This window comes from Drosophila eugracilis, unplaced genomic scaffold (assembly GCF_018153835.1).
Source record: "Drosophila eugracilis isolate 14026-0451.02 unplaced genomic scaffold, ASM1815383v1 contig_2088, whole genome shotgun sequence".
NCBI classification, from domain to species: domain Eukaryota; kingdom Metazoa; phylum Arthropoda; class Insecta; order Diptera; family Drosophilidae; genus Drosophila; species Drosophila eugracilis.
The window spans coordinates 5,253,614-5,271,109 of NW_024572964.1; the positions used below are offsets into that span (position 1 = coordinate 5,253,614).

Consider the following 17,496-nt stretch of genomic DNA (forward strand, 5'->3'; position numbering starts at 1 on the left):
ATTTTTTTCTCTGCCCGTTTACTCACTTGCTTTTCTCTATACTTTGTTGTCGATGTTTAATGGTTTTTTATACATATTTTTTTAGCCCAATGTTGTTGTTGCTGGTAGCGACTACCATCGCATTACGTCACTTTCACTGTAGTTTGCGGCTTAAGGCAGCATTTGTTTGCCGGCATTGTTGTTGCTGGGGCTTGTTTGCACTTGTTTTTGGTACAAACAAGCAAATTGCAATAAAAATGCTCAAATTTATGGTCCACTGGCATACATATATTTTGCTTGGGATGATTTATCCGAGACTTTTGTTCGCCTTTGCTTTCCGGCGGCACAATTTATGTCCGTTTACATGGTAAACTTTTGCTGTTTTTACCAATGTTTTTTTTTTGTTCACGCGCTTTTTTCTGGTTCAAGTTCATCAGTTGGCCACTACTGACGACCGTTGAATTCGCAACTAGGTCCCGGCTCCATAGTTATCGTCTTAATAAATGCGTCGTTAAGTTAGCCAAGTTAGAGTCGTGTACATTACCAACTCATTTTGCAAATAAAACTCATCACAAGTTGATTTGTCTGAAAATATTTATCACTGTGAATTTGTTCATTATGTATACGCCATGTAAACATGGTGAACACCTACATTAAGCATACGCCCTGTTGGCTCATAGTGTATGCAATCACTGTTAGGGCATTGATCGATAAGAATCGAGTTGAAACAAAGTCATTAGTCCAGTTAACGTGGCCTGACTAAACAGCTGCGTAATGAGGCCAATTTCCCAGTTGTCAAATGTCAGCGAATATTGCCCAGTTATTTGGTTTGGTCAATCATTGAAACATTAAGTAATGCGGCCTCTGCAAAGTTTTATTTTTATGGTATTTTATAGTGCGATTCAAGTCAGCACTGTGAGTTGTTAAAATAAACCAAAAATAGTTTGTATAACTCATTCTTAAGCAGATCAAACTACGAATTGAGGAGTTCTATGGCAAAAGCTTTGTACCCGATGACATCTACGTGACCCATGAAGTAGTCAACTTTGAGGAAATCAACGTTAATGTAACAGTCCAAGTTCCCTTTCCAGGCCGACTTCTTTTGCATTGTTTTGTGAGAAAACTATCCGATCAAGTTGGTGGATCCGATCAAACGGACTTGATCCGCTTGAGAAACATGGAAGTCTGCAAACTCCTCGATTCACTTCGCAATATCACAGTGGAGGAGATTCCTGGAGAAAGCCTTTTGCCTTCGACTTTCATTGTCTCATGTCCTTTGGTGCCTGGTTTTTACTATGTGCAAAATAGCAGCATTGATTCCAAATTGGTTCCCTTTCGAATCCCTGATGGCAGATATATGGTTCTCTTGGAGCTGATACAGGTCTATGAAGAGGTTATAAAAGTAGTTTCCTGCAGGATTAAGTTTGCCATGAAGACACCCCCAGGATATCAGGAACCATCGAAGCTCAAAAGTAGTGAGGAAACGGATGAAACTACCAAAAAGCCTGATTTGGAAAAGGAAGATTCTAGTACTGAGGTTTCGCAGCCAAGCGAAGATAACTACGATGCATCCACTGATTACATATAAGAAACAAATCGGTTTTTAAATAACAATTTTGTTTAACAATTTCAATTAACAAGTTAAGTAACTTTTGTTTTGCTATTTCTTTCACAGACACTCTTCTCTTTGCATAGCTATTTCACCCACCAATGATTTCACAATCTCTGCAAATTTTTGTAATATTTCATTTAGTAAGTTTCGGGCGCGTAATAAAATTTATTATCTCCCACAATAAATTCAACAAGATTGAGACATCTCACACATGTTACAGCCACGCCCTTATAAGTTAATTGAAAGACCCAGGGGCATGGGAAATGTTTAAAAAACTTCAAATAAATCCATGCCAGACAAGCCGACGGCAAGATATTCATTTAATCTAATCTTCAACTTTGTTTTGCTATTCGATCCACACAACATTTTTCAAAAGTACAACCTTTGGAATGTTTTGAATTAAGTTGACATTGTGGCGGCATTCTCGAAAGTTCGTAAATTTACATATATAGAGCAGGGCGAATAGTTTCCGGTTTCCAGCTGCAAGATCGCGATGACTCCACGATGACTGGGCATTAAAACTTGGCCTCCGTATCGATCTCAGTTTGGTTTTTATGCTATAGCCCCACCCTAAATGGGTTCCATCGTTTAGCTTTTGTTTTATTGATACAGTGTTCCGATGTTTAGGCTTGACAGCTGTTAGAGGTGTCAAATATTTATGGATCCTATTCTCAAGTGATAATTTATTTAATGGAATTGACCGCTGATTGATCAATTTGAAAGGGGCTTTAGTGGATCATGAACTTGAAATGGTTGAGGTTACTATACAGCTTAAGTAGGCTTTTTGTTTTAAGAATATGTAATTAGACTTCCTTCTATTACAAACTTCATATTATTTACTTCCTTGTTTGTTTGTAAATATCACTCTGCTGACCGCATTTGGGGTGACCTTCAGTTAAGCGTTGTTTTCATTTACCCAGTATGATTATTATTTAATCAGCGATCAACTTCTTCAGTGGCTTAGCGGAGCAAACAAAAGATGCCACCAAAAAGCCAAGTAAACAGGGCGGCCTGGTTTCGGTGTTTTGGTTTTCGGTTCGATCGCTGAAAAAGCTGTCCAAAAAAACACCTGCCCCAACAGACCACGCCCCTTGAGGCTGCTTTTAACCACGTTTTTTCATGTCAATACTTCTTTTTCGCTTACCGTCTTATTTATGCGTCGTCTTTTGTTTATGTATCGTTCATTTGTCCTCTTCTCCATTGCAGATTGCAGTTTACACATGGCATTATCATCGATGGTCACCAAGAGTTCGGCTATAAAAAGCCCTGATCGCAGATGGAGCTAGGTGCAGTCGTTTTTTGGATTAATCAGTGTAATCATCTACCCAGCAGAAGCAACCATGAAATACCTAGCCCTGGTGAGTTTATGGATTTTACTACATTAAGGATTCAATATAACCAAAAAAGTGGCTTTTAATTTAATGTAAAAATATGAATATATGGAGTTTTTTGATCTCCCCTTTAAGCTCTAGAAATTTCTTCGAAGTCTATAATTTGAAATTATCCGTTTTCAGACTCTTTTTGTGTGCCTTGTGGCCATTGCTCTGGTGTCTGCTGTGCCCGTAGATGAATCCCTGATCGGAGACAATATCTACCAGCCAGCCTTCGATGATGTGCAGCGACCACAGGATCCTCAGGCCATCTTCAAGCTGAAGAAGCTACTCAAGCTCAAGAAGCTCCTGGGTTAGGAAGCCATTTTCCGCCAGTCCATTAAGCGCAGTTCAGATTCTAGTCCAACTAATTGGGAGCCTTGCCTCCCCTTTCCGTCTTTTGTATTCGGTTTTTCAACACGTTTTGTTTAGACAATTCATAAGCACACACACAGAAGCACACAGCACATACATACAAAAAAAGTATACGTAATCGTAACTAAAATAAATGTAATTTTCATACAATATGGTTTTCTTATGTCATCGGTACTTGGATGGAATCTCCATCTTTGTCCAAAAAGGAGCTAATGACTGGCAGCGGGTCGAGTTTTTGTGTGCCAAGATCTGAATGGGAAACCAGTTGCGGTTCGTTTCTGGGGAGAGAGTGTGAAAAGCGAATGGAATCTTCCTTAAATGCGAACGTTGGCCAATCACTGTCCTACATTAGTAAAAAGCCGACGGTGTGCTAATACAACTACGAGATTAATGGGCTATGCTTTTTATCAATGTTTTTTCATTGATTTATTTAATTGGTAATCATTAAAAGGTATATATTTTTAGATTGTGTCTAACAGGTTTTGTTTTAGTAAATAACATATTTCTAATATGGTTCTTATTCTGTTTCAATCTACTATATGATATGAGTCCATAGAGTCAGTTCTTATAGGCTGCTTTAAGAACTACCCCGCAATCAGCCATCAGTTTGACTTAATGTTTTGAAACTTTTCCTTTACCAACCGTTAATGAATTTGTAAATTATTTTCCTTAAAGAAAAAATTATATTTTTATATAATAATTTCCCAATTTTCATCGTAGAACATTTTCAGTTAAAAGTAACTTTAAACTAAAAACATAATATTTTGCATTTCTTCAATGGTTTCCCAAAGAAAAGACTGAAGAAACGAACTTTATTCATTTCTCGCAAAATATTTTCTTCGCCAAATAATTTTACATTTTCATTTTTAATAGTAAAATGTAATGTAAATAAATATAATGTGCCCCTAAAATCATTTTTAAAAGTCTCTATGACAAATTCCATAGAGGGTCCAACCTTAGTTCAGAGAAAATCAAAGTTTTGTTACCAAATACGTTTTTTAATTTTTTTTTCTTTTGATCTTAAAAATCTAAACACATAGTTAAGCTAAAAATCCATGTATGGGGAATGATGATGTCTAGCCCAGGAACAAGAGCTTCTTGAGCAGCTTCAGCTTGAGCAGGAAGGACTGGTCATCGGAGGGGTTGATGGACTCGCTGCCAGGACCCTCAAGGCCCTCGGGAATGGCCTCCTCACGGGGAGCAGCACTGGTAAGCATGAAGCACACGGCCAGGCAAAGGAACACACTCTGAAAATAAGTATTCCATAGTCAGTAATGTTGGACTTGCTGGTAATCCATTGGGTTTTAGAGACGCACCAGGAGCAAGAACTTCATGTTGACTGTGTTGGGCTGGAGATGTATGATCGATCGATGAATTCGCACTGCGCGTTGACAGACCTGCTTGCACTGATAGCCAGACCCCGCCGACCCGTCTATTTATATGCCAGTCAGTTGAGAGTGACTTGTTCGGCCGGCAGACCGCTCGTCTTTCATAGAAATTAAAACAACTCAAGATTCAGTGATTCACGAGTCCGTGGGGGAGGGGGAAATCAATTTGCTTGGACTATTAAAAGTGATTTTAGCCCAACACGCATGTGGAGCATTGCCGATAACAAAAGGCTGGTTCCCCTTTTTTTGGCCAAGTCTACTAAATTATATTTGTGGTTCCATTGTTGGATTTTCAAGCCTAATGTTTGGTCAATTTGTTGACTTGTGGTTTGTACGGCAATGCTTCTTTTTGCTAATCGGTGTTTCCTTGGTTCTGGGTTCTATTTGAGTAGGCCATTAGCTGCGAGCGGATTCCCTGCTAAATATTAATTAGCATCTTGACATTGGCCTTAGCCATTAGTTATTTGTTCACACCTGCATAATAGGCTGGCGTAGCAGAAGCGACCGAAAATAGTTACCACGCATATGTGGATGGTGGAAATCATTAAAACGAGTGCCGCTCAAACAAAATAAGATTTGGCACTTTGAAATTAAACCGACGTTTTTCGCCTTGCCAACTGATAATTGTATTTTACTGTGTAAAAGAGATGTAAACTACGATTTGTGAACATGTCAAGCCCTTCTGTTCATGTAATATATAAAACCAAAGTAGACCATCTGGCAACACCATGGAACACCATAAATGTAAATCAAACTAAATCGGAATTTAAAAACAATATATTTTTAAAATACATTTAAAAAAAGTCTGTTAAGAAAAGAATAAATTTTTTAAATCATAAATGTATATAGTATCTCCTTATTGGCCGTTACGTTTTATTCTTCCGTTGGAAGACTTACATTTCAAATTCTTTTGATTCAAAATAAATAACTTTTATCGATAACAGGAGTTCCTTGTCTGAACCTATCGAATCGAATTTAATAAGAACTAGTTCTTTAAGTACGAAAACATAAATACATATAGGAATAAAGAAAACCAAATTAGACAATATATAAGTTAGTGAATCACGGTCAAAGCCAAATTCAAAGTTAGTCCATACCCACTCACATACCTACAGGAAGAGATTTAGCAAAAACAATGACGGGATCATTCAGTGTCAAGCTCAAGTCCAAAAAAGGTCAATTCATTGTCAACGACCTAAACGAACATACGACGCTGGGGGAACTGAAAACGAAAATAGTCCAGGCCACCGCCATCCAAGCACCCCAGCTACACGTTCTCGTGGGCTATCCCCCTAAGCCACTGGACCTTTCGCAGCAGCAGGAGCAGCGCGATCTCAAGACGGTTGGCATTAACAGCGGCGAAACACTGATTGTTGAGGAGAAGGCTGCTCCTGCACCCACTGCCACTCCCATTGTGCCTGGAGCTTCCACGATGGCGGATGATGAAGCGCTGGCGCGTCGTCTGCAAGCCGAGGAGGAGGCACAGCTCCTGGAGGCAACCGGAGGCGCTCCTGCCCAAGCGTCCGAACTCCTTTTACCTGCGGCGCCCACGGAAAGCGGGCCTAACGGTGACTTTAACGGTATCCTACTTAAGAAGGTAGTGCCGGCAGACAATTCGTGCCTCTTTACCAGCGTCCGTTTCGTCCTCAATGGCAAGGTGGACAACGAGGGCAGCGAAATGATGCGCCATATTATTGCCCAAGAGGTGGCCGCCGATCCGCAGAGCTACAACGACGCCGTGCTCGGCAAGTCGAATGCTGAGTACTGCGCTTGGATACAGAAGGCAGACTCATGGGGTGGCGCCATCGAGGTGTCCATACTGTCCAACTACTATGGCATCGAAATCGATGTCGTTGATATCCAAAATGCAATAATTAATCGCTTTGGCGAGGACAAAAACTTCGGACTACGTGTCTTCCTGCTTTTCGATGGCATCCATTATGATCCACTGTATATGGAGACCTCGCAGAGTGCTGCACCGGCAACTATTTTCCCCGTGGAGGAACTAGGCGTCTACCAACAGGCCGAGCAATTAGCCAACGAGGCGCAGTCCTCCCGCCAATACACCAATGTAGACAAGTTTACACTGCGCTGCATGCAATGCGATGTGAGGTTGGTTGGCCAGGTGCAAGCCCAGGAACACGCCAAGCAAACCGGACACCAGCGCTTCGGAGAGATTTAATACGTCCTGATCTTCGGCACCGTCTACATTGTGGCTTTCATGCTGTTCGCCTACTACCTGCTCACCACCTAGCCACAATCGCCGTGCGAGGAGTCATCTGCAGTAGCTAAATTGTACTACCTCCACATCACCGCCTACATAAGTTATTGATTAATGAACCCAGCCGCCTGTATTCATATAATCCCTCTTTAATCCCTTTCGGAACGCAATAAAGTTTACACCTTCATCTACACTAGAATAGGTTTCGGAATCAGTACTTATATTCAATGCTAGGAAGCCCAGGGCGGGGTCATGGCAGCCGGATTCTGGAGGTAGGACATCACCACAGCGCTGACACTCAGCATGAAGGAGGAGAGCACTTGCTTGGCGTCGTCGCTGGCCCTGGAACTGGCGAAACTGATGCACGAGCAGTACAGTGCAAACCAGGCACACCATTTCAGCTAATTCGAAAATAAACAATGATAACTGCCAGGTCATTTGGTTGTAATCTTTTGGTACAATACCTTCATCATCAGACCACACATTGAGAAAATCATGCCCAGTATATTCATGTAATCCGGCATCATATCCTCGTTGGCACCGCCACTTTGCCCTTGGTTCTTGGGCGCCTTGTACCGGTTAATCTTATCTTTGCGACGCGGGTCCACGTTCATGTTTAATTTATTTTATTTAATTTTCACTAATTTAATCTGAAATCAGGTCAGATTGCAAGGGCCGAATGCGTGGAATGTGACTGCCAGTAAATTTTGTGTCTTTATTGTGTGAATGGTATTTTAAACCAGGTGGCAGCACTATCGCGCCAGCTGTTTCTTTATTTACACCGCCGCGGCAAGCACGTTTGAAATAGTTCTTTAATTACATAAAAATCACAGAAAGTTGCAATAGATAATATGGCTCTGCGGTTACTCAGCCGTTCAATGGCCTCAAGTATGCGTGGCTTGCAATTAAACGCCACTAAGAGGGGGTTAAATGGTTATAACATCAATCGTTCTGTGGTTTCCCCTACATCCTTGTCATGGTTACAGAATCGGGTTCTGCACGTGAGGATTACGGATCAGGAAGCCGGTTTACAAACCAAACGAGAGGCCAACAGGAAGCACAACCCTTTTCGCGAAGAAATCCATGAAGAACCTATCACAGAAGCACCTAGGGAGAGACAAAAATTTAGATCAGAAAAAAAACCCAAAGAGAAGTCGCCCGAAATGGTTCAGGACTTTGGGGATCCAGATACTTTTGGCGATGCCAAATTTATTCAGACTGAAGACCCTGGAGATGTAGAAGAAGAGGAGTTCATTAAGAATTCCACACGGCGTTCTAAAAAACTGCAGACTGTGGAATATGCACGCCTGATCAAGGATCATCTAAAGGCAAACCGCCTGAATGAGGCCATTGCGGTGCTAGAACAAAAGATGCTGCGAGAGGATCGCGCTAAACCGGACAAGTACATATACAACCTGCTGATTAGCGGTTGCGCTAAGGCGGGATACACGCGCAAGGCTTTCACCCTATACACCAAGATGAGGCAACGGGGTCTTCAAGTTACCGGTGGAACCTATACATCGCTGTTCAACGCCTGTGCAAATGCTCCCTCCTTGGGCGATGGTCTGGCCAAGGCACAAATTTTGCGCGAGAACATGCTAGAGAAGGGATACGAACCGAATGTAAAGAACTACAATGCCATGATCAAGGCCTATGGAAGATGCGGAGATGTAGACACCGCCTACATGCTGGCCGACGAGATGATGGAGCGACAGCTGGACCTAAATGCAGACACATTTAACTTTCTCCTTCAGGCATGTGCCAGCAACTCAGAACACGGCTTCCGGCATGCTCTGCTCACCTGGCACAAGATGTTGCAACGAGGAATCAAACCGGACTACTATAGTTTTAATGCGATGTTGAGATGTGCTAGGGATTGTAACTTCGGTGATTTGGATTCGATGCGTGAGGTTCTCGATCAAATTGCTCCGGCAGCAGCGGGAAAAAAACAAACTCTTCAGTTGGAGGATGGGCAAAAAGATGATTTGCCTACCATATCTTCTAGCAACACTTCCTTGCCTTCCCAAATTGAGGTATCCACAACAGCAAGTGAGCTGGAACTTCCAAATCTTTTGCTTCCTCGTCCCCATTTGGGCAGTTTGGTTGCATTGGAGGAGGTGACACGTCCGCATGAGCGCTTTTTGTTGCTCGGCGGCCTTACTGGTTTTCTAGAACACATGAAACAGCACAACATCACACCCGATATCGAAGCATTTACCACAATGCTGGAGGTGATACCGCCAACAAACGCCGCAGAAAAACAGCTTCTCACTTTTGTGCGAAAGATTGGTCTTAAAGCGGACATAGACTTCTTTAACATACTGATCAAAAAGCGTTCAATGCGTTTTGATTACGAGAGTGCTCGAGAAGTGCTCACCATGATTCGCACAGCGGGATTGCGTCCGGATATTGTCACCTACGGTGTCCTCGCTTTAGGTTGTCGTACTCAAGAAGAGGCAAGGGAACTGCTGCAACAGATGCAGTCAGCCGGGATAAAGATGAACATGCCTATTCTGGGTGCAATGCTGCGGCAGGGATGCGCCAAAAAGTCCTTCACCTACATTAACGAGATCATTCAGTTAAGTTTGGAGGAGAATATCAAACCAAATGAAACCTTTCTACGCCATTTGCACAACTTTCACAGGGGATGTGCCAGAGCAATTGATGCCAGGGTAAGGTTAGCCTTAGATCACCAAAGCAAATAAATTGATTGTATTATTATCTAGCATCCCTCAACAAAGACTGCCGCCTTCAAGAAGGGACACTCCAAATTCTGTGATAAATACCGCTTGTACTACGAGGAGTTGGGATTAGCTGGTCTCAAGCTGGAAGATGCCATCGCCAAGGTGAAGGAGCGTCCATATGAGCAGTATAAGCTACCATCCGTAAAAGGAATGGAACCCCTTAAGAACGATCATCTCAAGCACAAAACGAAACAGCGGAAGTACATCAAAAAGATCAAGATAAATGAACTACGAGATGACCCGCCAAAAGAGCCTTTAAAAAGTATAGAATAAGTCTAAAAGTATAACTCTCATTAAAGTTTATTATTTGTTAACCAATCATGGTCCGTTTCCGACCTCGGGCTCTCACCTCCTCAAATTTGGAGAGCACAGCATGTTGGTCGTTATCGTTAGTGCGATATTCGGATAGGATTTTCTCAAAGAGGTACGGCTGTTCGCTGTGGGTGCTTAGTAGCGCTCGCTCCAGCACGTAGAGGTCCACACCCTTGTCCTCTGTGGCCTGATTGTAGTGGCTTAATCCGAAATCGATCAGTATCACGTCGTAATGACAGCCGTTAGGATTGATGAGGATATTGGAAGTAGTTAGATCGCCATGTATAATGTTGTTGGAGTGCATTCTCCCAATGATATGACCTATTTTGGTGCATAACTCAAGTAGAGATGTCTTTGCGTTATCCTCGCCCTGTGTTGCAACTGTTTCCAGAATAAATTGCTTGGCTGTTTTGGCTTTGTCAAAGTATTCCATATACAGTTTGTGGGTGTTGAGGTCAGAATTCAGAATCTTAGGGGCCAGAATTCCTGCGGCCAGACATCGTGCCGACGCCTTTGCCTCGGCTTTCATCCGCTGCCGCGTGATCTGGGTGTCTAGTTCTGGGTGTCGATACTTCTTCACGAATCGCTCCTTAATTAGACAGGCTTGTCCTTTAAAATCGCCTAGGTATAGGCGCCCTTCGGCTCCTTGTTTAAGGATTTCCACAGACATTTTCTTATGCGGGTAATAACAAGCCGGTTAGCTATTGACTGAAAGTGGCAACTCTAAACATGGGCGTTGGGAAAAGGGATCCGTGAACGCCCAAAGTTAAAACTGAGATATATAAATTCAAGATATAAAAAGAGCAGCTTAAAAAGGTGTTACAGCTATTAATAATTGAATTTTTTTAGATTTAAGTATATCAAAGAACATACTACAATTTAAGGTTTTCACCTGCGTCCGTTAAATTTGATATTCACAACGAAACGCATGCGAACAGCTGGCAGCTGTTTGCTTTTTTGATATTTACACCGATAGCGCCAATCCAACGTCCGAGTGATTCATCATCAGGAAAACCCATCACAACATCATCAGAAATCGAGGAGCTACGTCTAAATTCGCACAAAATTCGAAAATGTTTAACAATCTGTTCGGAAAGAAGCCCACCGTGAAGGAGCAACAGCGAGAGAATGACCGATCGCTGCGCAAGGCTACAAGAGACATCGAGCGAGAACGAAGAAAAATGGAAGAGGAGGAGCGCAAGCTGGAGCTGGAAATCCGGAAAAATGCTGCTGCTGGAAACAATGATGCTTGTCGTATTCTGGCTAAGCAACTAGTTGAGATCAGAAAACAGAAGTCGCGTACCTACGCAGCTACAGGAAAAATCCAATCCATTGGCTACCAGAACAAGAACATGGGCGCCAATATCGCTCTGAGCGAAGCCATGGGTACCACTGCCAAAACGATGGGTGCAATGAACAAGGTCATGCGACCGGAGGCCATTGGGGAAACAGTTCGCCAGTTCCAGGCGGCTAACATGAAGATGGAAATGACCGACGAGATGATAAACGATACACTGGACGACATGCTGAACGAGTCCGGCGATGAAGAGGAGTCTAATGCAGTGGTCAACAAGGTGCTCGACGAGATCGGCATCGAAATTTCTGGCAAGATGTCCAGCATCCCGGCCACGGGTACCTCAGATTTCGAAACGAGCGGCAAGCGCACCGAGAAGGACATTGCAGATCAGTTGGCCAAGCTACGCTCTTCTTAGTCCTTAAACATATGCTATTTTATATTATAATTACTGTGAACACAGCTGTTATCCATAGCCAGTAAGGAAATATATTTATGTACACCGCTTACAAACGAGCAGACATCCCGCCTCCGGCAACAATGGACTCGCCCGTAATGTATCCCGCATCCTCAGAGACCAAAAAGGAGACAACGCCGGCCATTTCTTCACTGGTGCCCAGGCGACCCATTGGAATTTTGCTCAAAGCCGCTTCATTTGCCGCCTCGTCCTCATACAGAGCTTTGGAGAATTTTGTCTTGATGACGCCAGGGGCTAAGCAGTTGACACGGATGCCCTCGGGTGCGAGGTCTTTGGCAGCCGCCTTGGTCAAGCCAATCAGAGCAGTTTTGCTGACGGAATATGCGCCAAGTAGCTATGAGATTAAGGTGGAGTAGATAAGCTTTGAACGACTGAACCGTAGATAAGGTTACCAACCTCAAAGGCATCATAACCAGCAATGGAGGAGACGAAAACGATGCTGGAATCCTTCTGTTGGCGAAGGAGAGGCAGTGCTTCTTTGGCCAGAAGGTAGGAACTCTTCACATTCACATCGAAGATCTTGTCCCATACCTTCTCGTCGCACTCCAAGACTCCACCTACTGCAGGGTTGGTGGCAGCATTGCTGACCAGAATATTAAGCTTTCCAAACTTGCTGATGGTCTCCTCGAAGAGCTGCTTTCGGTCTTGGGCATCGCCTACATGGCACTTGAGTCCATGAGCATTGAGGTTCAATTTTCGGAGCTCCGCCAGAGCAGAGTCCACATTCTTTTGCTTTCGACTGCTGATGACCACCGAAGCTCCATCTTCGGCCAGCCTTTTGGCAATGGCAAAACCAATGCTGGAGAGATTCAACCAGGATTAAAGGAAGTCACCTTAAGCAGTTTCCACTGATCTTCTTACCCATCTGTGGAAGCGGTAACCACTGCAACTTTTCCTGCTAAACGTTTCATCGGGACGACGTTCGAAATATGACTAGTGCTAGACAGGCGTTTGTGGCATTGATTAAGATTAGGGCCAACAAGTTTTGGGCTGTAATTGTTGCTGTTTTGATCGAGACTTGAACTTTGACCACTTCCACTCACAGCGCAAGCGCTCAAACGGATCTTCGGCGCCCTGGCCACCAGTTGTTTGCCCAAATGGAACATTTTTAGATTTACCTAGTTAACAAAGATGTAAGAATTCGTTGCCTAAGAATTGATTTTCCCTATTTTATTTACTATGGGCGCAAATCTCCAACTTGTTTACTAATTCTTCTTCTTTCAAACTGTTTGCCATTCACAGTGGCGCTAAAAGCTTTAACTTTAATGGCGCCAAATTTAAAAATTTAATAAAGCTTTTTTTCCATTTTTTTACTAATCGCAAGATAAACAAATAACCCAAATAATAATAATAGGGCTTAAAATACAAAAAATATCTCAAATTGTTACTCCATTTAAAACAAATCACACATTCCCATGTCATTGGCAGATAAGAATTTTTGAAAAGAAAATCTTATACGAAGATAAACGCTCCGTTTCGTAATAATATAAACAAAGATAAATAAGTATGACAAACAAACCGCGAAAAGAGAGTGAATTGCTTGACATAATGGAGTGTTTTTGGTTCCAAAACATATATGTGACTTTAGACCAGACGGCGGCAAGTGCAAATTAATAAGCGATCGCAGCGGCTTTAGGTTTACCCTTCGGCAGATCTGAATTCACTATAGACGTAGTCGTCGACGGAAGCAGTAGTCTCTGGTTTTCCGACTCAATCCGGCACGCGCTTACGGCTTTGTTAGATAGTTTTCGCAACCGTCGGCAAGGCATGTGATATAAGAAAAGCCCTTATGCTAGTAAAAATATAAACTACTAACTTATTAAAAAATAATACAATAATTTTAAATAAAAATAACAAAAATGAGTAGCCAGGCCAAAGAAATCGAGGCTCTGCCGCCCACTGTCCAGGACTTCAAGGCTCCTGATCTTCCGGACAACAAACCAGTGCTCTTCTTTCATCCGTACAACTTCCATGCGCAAAAAGTTAGTAACCGCTTTTATCATGTGATCTTTGAAAAAACTACCTGCCCAACCAGATCCATCGGCTAATGCCGCGAAATTACAAAACTAATGATTGTTAGTGGAACTCGTCATCATTGCTAAATTTTGATGTAATAATGGGGTGCCCCCGCCGTGAAGGTTCTCCGCCTACGATCTTCATTAAATCTCCCTGCTCTCGGGTGCAATGGAGCATGACTTGGCGGGTAGCATGTGGAATGTATAGGAGTTATCTAGATTTTGGACTGGGGTCTAGATTATGACAGCATAGGATTGATTTATACACTGTTTACCTAGCTACTGCAGGTGCTAATGAAGCGGATTGAGTGAAAAAAAAACAAAACAATATAAACGCAAAAATAAACAAACCTCAAAAGAATCTACAGCAGCAGAACGTATGATAATAACTGAAGCGAAATAAATTAAAATTACATTTTTGTTATTAAATGTTAGTATATAATTAAATGAAGCAATATATTTTAAACAGAATCTGGGAAAAAACCAATGTCAAATTAAGTTTTCAATTTGTTTATATCGCAGTAAAGATTACAAAAAATCACAATTATAGTAATGTTACAAATATTTTTATTTATATATAAATGAGCTAACGAATTTACATTAATCTGAAAACCACAAACTTCCCCTTTTAGACTTGTAATTCATTACATCTATCATCGAAATTTATAATATAAGCAAGAAAATCGGTAAAAATAAACCATAATGATTTCCTTCCAATTCTCCCTCAGGTTCTTATGGTCTTCTATGAAAAGAAAATTGATTTCTTTCCCTATGTGGTAGACCTGTGCAATGGCGAGCAGTATTCCAATTGGTTCCTGAACTTAAATCCTAAGGGCGATGTGCCAGTGCTCCAAGATGGTGCCTTTGTCATTCCCAGCTCGTCGCACATCATCAACTATGTGGAGAGCAAATTCCGCGGAGGTGAATAAAACCAAGGAAAACCATAGAAATCTTTTTAAATTATTCCATTTCAGGATCTAATCTTTCACTGAAGCCCCCGCACAACTCCAAGGAATTCGACCAGATGTTGGTCTTTGAACAAGCCATTGCTCGCCTGCCGGTGGGAACTCTCAGCTTGGGTTCCTTTATGCATGATGATCTAAAGCTGGTGCCCAAGGCGCCTTTCATAGGACCCGTGCGTCAGTCCTGCCTGAGTAAGATACTCAACCTTTATCTGCTTCCTAAACTTAGTATTTATATTCCCCACAGAAAACAACGAAAAGGTTTTAGATCTGCTGCGTCACTCCGTGGACGATCATTCAACCAACAAAGCAGCACTGCAGCACAAGCTGGACATTCAAGTGCGTCGGCATGAATTAGCCTCTTCCCGTGAAGAGTTCCAAAAAGTTTTAGATGCCGTACGCCACTTTCTGCTGTACGTGGAGCAGGAGCTATCAGCTCAGGCACCTCGAAGTGAGTGGCTAACCGGAGACGAACTAAGCGTAGCTGATATCTCGCTTGGACTTCTGCTCTATCGACTGTACCAGCTAGGATTCGAGAATTACTTCTGGGCCTTTGGAAAACTGCCACAAGTGGAGGCCTACTTCCTACGTTTCCGACAGCGCGAATCCTTTCACCGCCTGCAGCCAAGCAACTTCGCCATTCTGCGTGAGATGTGGATGCGGACCCCGGGAAACTATAAGCTAGGAGCGGGAGCGGGCTTCCTGGGTATGGCCATGTTCGCCGCCTTCGCGCACAAGTGAGCGGAGGAACGGGACACCAGACTTTGTTAACAAATCCTTTTACTGTTAAAGTTGGGCACATATAAACACACGAACATAAGAACGCTTAAACCTACGCACTGCTGATGAAGGATGCTGGGGGTGTCATGGTAAGATTCCGGCAAAGGAGGATGAGGAGCAGAACGCAATCCAGTGCCAGCCTCGGCTGCTTAGTAATATCATTGTTACATCATTTCATCGTCGCTGAATACAAAAATTTGGTATCAATTCCAATCCATCACCTTATTATTATCAATTCCTGCTATGCTTGATGGCTGTTGCGATTGCTTGACGGACCGTCCAGAGCTCAGCTCTCCAGCGTCTGCTGTTCGCGTTCCCTTTCCCGTCTTTGCTGCTCGGCTACTAGAAAATTGGCCGCTGCATTGGCCGCCTTTGGATTGGTGAACAGGGGCATTCCCATGAAAGTGGGCATCTGCTGATCCCTAGGCACACCCGTCGCTCCTGCCTTGCCATTGACGTTCGTCCTCGAGTTGCTTGCTCCCGAATTCGTGACTGTGGCTCCCGTTCCTAAATGCGAGGGACGCTTGAAGGGGAAGGTAGGTATCTCGCGTTGGTAAGTAAAGCTTCCACTACCAGGCGCATCCGGCAACAAACCGGGAGTGGGATACCAAAAGCGATAGGTAAAGTACCATGTGAGTATGGCAATAATTCCGCTGATCACCTTTTCGATCATGCGATGGTAGTACAGCATAGTGCCCACCAGCATTATGTCCCACAGCAGCTGCAGGGCCGCCATGCCGATGAACAAAGTGCGAATGATGGGCGTCAGGCGCTTGTACAAGAACTGCAAACTTCGCATTTGCTCCTCGTTTAGGGTTCTCAAAGGATTTGTCCCAGAGTTCTCGGCTGAGTTGCGATTGTGACGTTCGTTGCGGATGTGTTCCTTGATGGTCTCCCAGCGGATTATAGGACGCGCCTCCTCGATCAACACCAGGCTGGAGTGGATTAGGATAAAGGCGTGTCCGGATATATCGAAGCCCTTCCACAAATGTCCCGCCTTCAGACAACTTGATTTGCTTAGGTAGCCTGGAGTTACAGTGTTTTGTTAATCGTTATTTTCTTATAGTCCTATTTAGAATTACCTTTTGTAGTGCAGCGTCCGTAGGAGTTCTCCACAACGTTGAACAACTTCGTCCAGAAGAACCAAAAGAATGTGGCTATGACGATGCGTGGGAAATGGTGCCGCAGCATTCGTTTGTGGTCACCACAGGTGATCGTATAGGCGGAGAGCACAAGGAAGGGCACTACGAATAGTAGAGTCCAACCCCAGCCCACCTTGACAAAGTACTGGTTGAACAGGTTGTCCGATCTGGCAAAGTAGGTCTTTGGGAAGGGTACGAAGTCCCCGATCACGGAGATCACGAAGAGACTGCCTAGATACAAGGCAACCTTCAGGTCCGTGTTGAAGAATATGGTCTTCTTGCACAGGTGAATAACCCCCATGACGAGGATTTCGCGGATACTAGTTGGGGCAGCTGTGGGTCTCGTTCCCCGGGCCTCCGCCCGGGTTATATCGGGTCCTCCGGGTCTGAAGTTCATGTTGGAGCCAGAGGGAGAACTTCCAGCATTGCTGCCCAAATTGGGCCGCAAAGGTCGTCTCTTTGTTGCCATCGCTGGACTTTTTTCTTTGTTTCAAAGGTTGTCAATCGAAAAGTGCGTTGTTTTCTTCCGTTTTTGGTTATACTGCAAGCAAAGAGAAAGTGAAAGCGGAAGAACTGTACGTGTCAAAGTTCAATGCCAGATAAACTGACTAACCTGAGTTGAAACAGTGTAAATGCTGTCACATTAGCTTAACTGATTCATTTACTCAATTTTTATCCAGTTTAATTACCCACCTTCGTTGTTCTTGGTGGTAATGTTGTACTTTTTATTATGGCTAAAATGTACGTGTTGCGCCTGTAAAAAATAGAACAGCTGCAGCTGGTGTCAACGCTACCAAGTGAATGGCAGTACTCCACTCTGATTG

At 43.3% G+C, this 17,496-nt stretch overlaps 11 protein-coding genes across 13 annotated transcripts; 6 read left to right on the top strand and 5 right to left on the bottom strand.

The window, feature by feature from the left end:
* Positions 1-616: 616 nt before the first annotated feature.
* LOC108107517 lies at positions 617-1,567 on the top strand. The gene is made up of 2 exons (XM_017215057.1): positions 617-673; positions 947-1,567. The coding sequence occupies exons 1-2, from the start codon at positions 617-619 to the stop codon at positions 1,565-1,567; spliced, it is 678 nt and encodes a 225-aa protein (XP_017070546.1).
* Positions 1,568-2,814: 1,247 nt separating this feature from the next.
* Positions 2,815-3,463, top strand: LOC108107678. The gene is made up of 2 exons (XM_017215266.2): positions 2,815-2,949; positions 3,106-3,463. The coding sequence occupies exons 1-2, from the start codon at positions 2,932-2,934 to the stop codon at positions 3,277-3,279; spliced, it is 192 nt and encodes a 63-aa protein (XP_017070755.1). The 5' UTR covers positions 2,815-2,931; the 3' UTR covers positions 3,280-3,463.
* Positions 3,464-4,313: 850 nt separating this feature from the next.
* On the bottom strand, positions 4,314-4,767 carry LOC108107697. Its single transcript, XM_017215302.2, has 2 exons — positions 4,653-4,767; positions 4,314-4,583 (listed from the first exon to the last, which is right to left on the bottom strand). Exons 1-2 carry the CDS (start codon positions 4,668-4,670, stop codon positions 4,413-4,415), a joined length of 189 nt encoding a protein of 62 aa, XP_017070791.1. The 5' UTR covers positions 4,671-4,767; the 3' UTR covers positions 4,314-4,412.
* Positions 4,768-5,702: 935 nt separating this feature from the next.
* LOC108108006 (ubiquitin thioesterase OTU1) lies at positions 5,703-7,144 on the top strand. Its single transcript, XM_017215860.2, has one exon. It carries the CDS (start codon positions 5,860-5,862, stop codon positions 6,904-6,906), a length of 1,047 nt encoding a protein of 348 aa, XP_017071349.1. The 5' UTR covers positions 5,703-5,859; the 3' UTR covers positions 6,907-7,144.
* On the bottom strand, positions 7,079-7,640 carry LOC108108010 (protein Asterix). The gene is made up of 2 exons (XM_017215866.1): positions 7,410-7,640; positions 7,079-7,346 (listed from the first exon to the last, which is right to left on the bottom strand). The coding sequence occupies exons 1-2, from the start codon at positions 7,557-7,559 to the stop codon at positions 7,176-7,178; spliced, it is 321 nt and encodes a 106-aa protein (XP_017071355.1). The 5' UTR covers positions 7,560-7,640; the 3' UTR covers positions 7,079-7,175.
* Positions 7,641-7,701: 61 nt separating this feature from the next.
* Positions 7,702-10,008, top strand: LOC108108005 (pentatricopeptide repeat-containing protein 1, mitochondrial). Its single transcript, XM_017215859.2, has 2 exons — positions 7,702-9,617; positions 9,672-10,008. The coding sequence occupies exons 1-2, from the start codon at positions 7,797-7,799 to the stop codon at positions 9,960-9,962; spliced, it is 2,112 nt and encodes a 703-aa protein (XP_017071348.2). The 5' UTR covers positions 7,702-7,796; the 3' UTR covers positions 9,963-10,008.
* On the bottom strand, positions 9,972-10,735 carry LOC108108008 (EKC/KEOPS complex subunit TP53RK). The gene has a single exon (XM_017215864.2). It carries the CDS (start codon positions 10,669-10,671, stop codon positions 10,000-10,002), a length of 672 nt encoding a protein of 223 aa, XP_017071353.1. The 5' UTR covers positions 10,672-10,735; the 3' UTR covers positions 9,972-9,999.
* A 198-nt stretch (positions 10,736-10,933) lies between these two features.
* LOC108108009 (charged multivesicular body protein 2b-B) lies at positions 10,934-11,804 on the top strand. The gene has a single exon (XM_017215865.1). It carries the CDS (start codon positions 11,075-11,077, stop codon positions 11,711-11,713), a length of 639 nt encoding a protein of 212 aa, XP_017071354.1. The 5' UTR covers positions 10,934-11,074; the 3' UTR covers positions 11,714-11,804.
* On the bottom strand, positions 11,765-12,997 carry LOC108108007 (dehydrogenase/reductase SDR family member 4). 2 transcript variants are annotated; one of them, XM_017215863.2, is made up of 4 exons: positions 12,952-12,996; positions 12,635-12,891; positions 12,170-12,572; positions 11,765-12,107 (listed from the first exon to the last, which is right to left on the bottom strand). In XM_017215863.2, exons 2-4 carry the CDS (start codon positions 12,877-12,879, stop codon positions 11,802-11,804), a joined length of 954 nt encoding a protein of 317 aa, XP_017071352.1. In that variant the 5' UTR covers positions 12,880-12,891; positions 12,952-12,996; the 3' UTR covers positions 11,765-11,801. The 2 variants fall into 2 exon arrangements, with proteins under 2 accessions (XP_017071352.1, XP_017071351.1); XM_017215862.2 differs by having other exon boundaries at positions 12,635-12,997.
* Positions 12,998-13,376: 379 nt separating this feature from the next.
* On the top strand, positions 13,377-15,743 carry LOC108107552 (ganglioside-induced differentiation-associated protein 1). Its single transcript, XM_017215107.2, has 4 exons — positions 13,377-13,755; positions 14,517-14,709; positions 14,763-14,942; positions 14,998-15,743. Exons 1-4 carry the CDS (start codon positions 13,633-13,635, stop codon positions 15,489-15,491), a joined length of 990 nt encoding a protein of 329 aa, XP_017070596.1. The 5' UTR covers positions 13,377-13,632; the 3' UTR covers positions 15,492-15,743.
* Positions 15,514-17,472, bottom strand: LOC108107551 (acyl-coenzyme A diphosphatase FITM2). Of its 2 annotated transcripts, none has more exons than XM_017215104.1 (3): positions 17,366-17,472; positions 16,613-17,213; positions 15,514-16,556 (listed from the first exon to the last, which is right to left on the bottom strand). In XM_017215104.1, exons 2-3 carry the CDS (start codon positions 17,139-17,141, stop codon positions 15,817-15,819), a joined length of 1,269 nt encoding a protein of 422 aa, XP_017070593.1. In that variant the 5' UTR covers positions 17,142-17,213; positions 17,366-17,472; the 3' UTR covers positions 15,514-15,816. The 2 variants fall into 2 exon arrangements, with proteins under 2 accessions (XP_017070593.1, XP_017070594.1); XM_017215105.1 differs by having other exon boundaries at positions 17,286-17,451.
* Between the last annotated feature and the right edge of the window lie 24 nt (positions 17,473-17,496).

Coding starts and splice junctions, on each gene's coding strand:
- LOC108108005 (XM_017215859.2), top strand. CDS start 7,797: ATGGCTCTGCGGTTACTCAGCCGTTCAATGGCCTCAAGTATGCGTGGC. Junction 9,618..9,671: donor CCAGAGCAATTGATGCCAGG/GTAAGGTTAGCC, acceptor ATTATTATCTAG/CATCCCTCAACAAAGACTGC.
- LOC108108006 (XM_017215860.2), top strand. CDS start 5,860: ATGACGGGATCATTCAGTGTCAAGCTCAAGTCCAAAAAAGGTCAATTC.
- LOC108107517 (XM_017215057.1), top strand. CDS start 617: ATGGTGAACACCTACATTAAGCATACGCCCTGTTGGCTCATAGTGTAT. Junction 674..946: donor TCATAGTGTATGCAATCACT/GTTAGGGCATTG, acceptor ATTCTTAAGCAG/ATCAAACTACGAATTGAGGA.
- LOC108108008 (XM_017215864.2), bottom strand. CDS start 10,671: ATGTCTGTGGAAATCCTTAAACAAGGAGCCGAAGGGCGCCTATACCTA.
- LOC108108007 (XM_017215862.2), bottom strand. CDS start 12,879: ATGTTCCATTTGGGCAAACAACTGGTGGCCAGGGCGCCGAAGATCCGT. Junction 12,573..12,634: donor GTTACCGCTTCCACAGATGG/GTAAGAAGATCA, acceptor GAATCTCTCCAG/CATTGGTTTTGCCATTGCCA. Junction 12,108..12,169: donor CTGGTTATGATGCCTTTGAG/GTTGGTAACCTT, acceptor TTAATCTCATAG/CTACTTGGCGCATATTCCGT.
- LOC108107551 (XM_017215104.1), bottom strand. CDS start 17,141: ATGGCAACAAAGAGACGACCTTTGCGGCCCAATTTGGGCAGCAATGCT. Junction 16,557..16,612: donor CGGACGCTGCACTACAAAAG/GTAATTCTAAAT, acceptor CTGTAACTCCAG/GCTACCTAAGCAAATCAAGT.
- LOC108107552 (XM_017215107.2), top strand. CDS start 13,633: ATGAGTAGCCAGGCCAAAGAAATCGAGGCTCTGCCGCCCACTGTCCAG. Junction 13,756..14,516: donor ACAACTTCCATGCGCAAAAA/GTTAGTAACCGC, acceptor ATTCTCCCTCAG/GTTCTTATGGTCTTCTATGA. Junction 14,710..14,762: donor GGAGAGCAAATTCCGCGGAG/GTGAATAAAACC, acceptor ATTCCATTTCAG/GATCTAATCTTTCACTGAAG.
- LOC108108010 (XM_017215866.1), bottom strand. CDS start 7,559: ATGAACGTGGACCCGCGTCGCAAAGATAAGATTAACCGGTACAAGGCG. Junction 7,347..7,409: donor TGTGTGGTCTGATGATGAAG/GTATTGTACCAA, acceptor TTTTCGAATTAG/CTGAAATGGTGTGCCTGGTT.
- LOC108108009 (XM_017215865.1), top strand. CDS start 11,075: ATGTTTAACAATCTGTTCGGAAAGAAGCCCACCGTGAAGGAGCAACAG.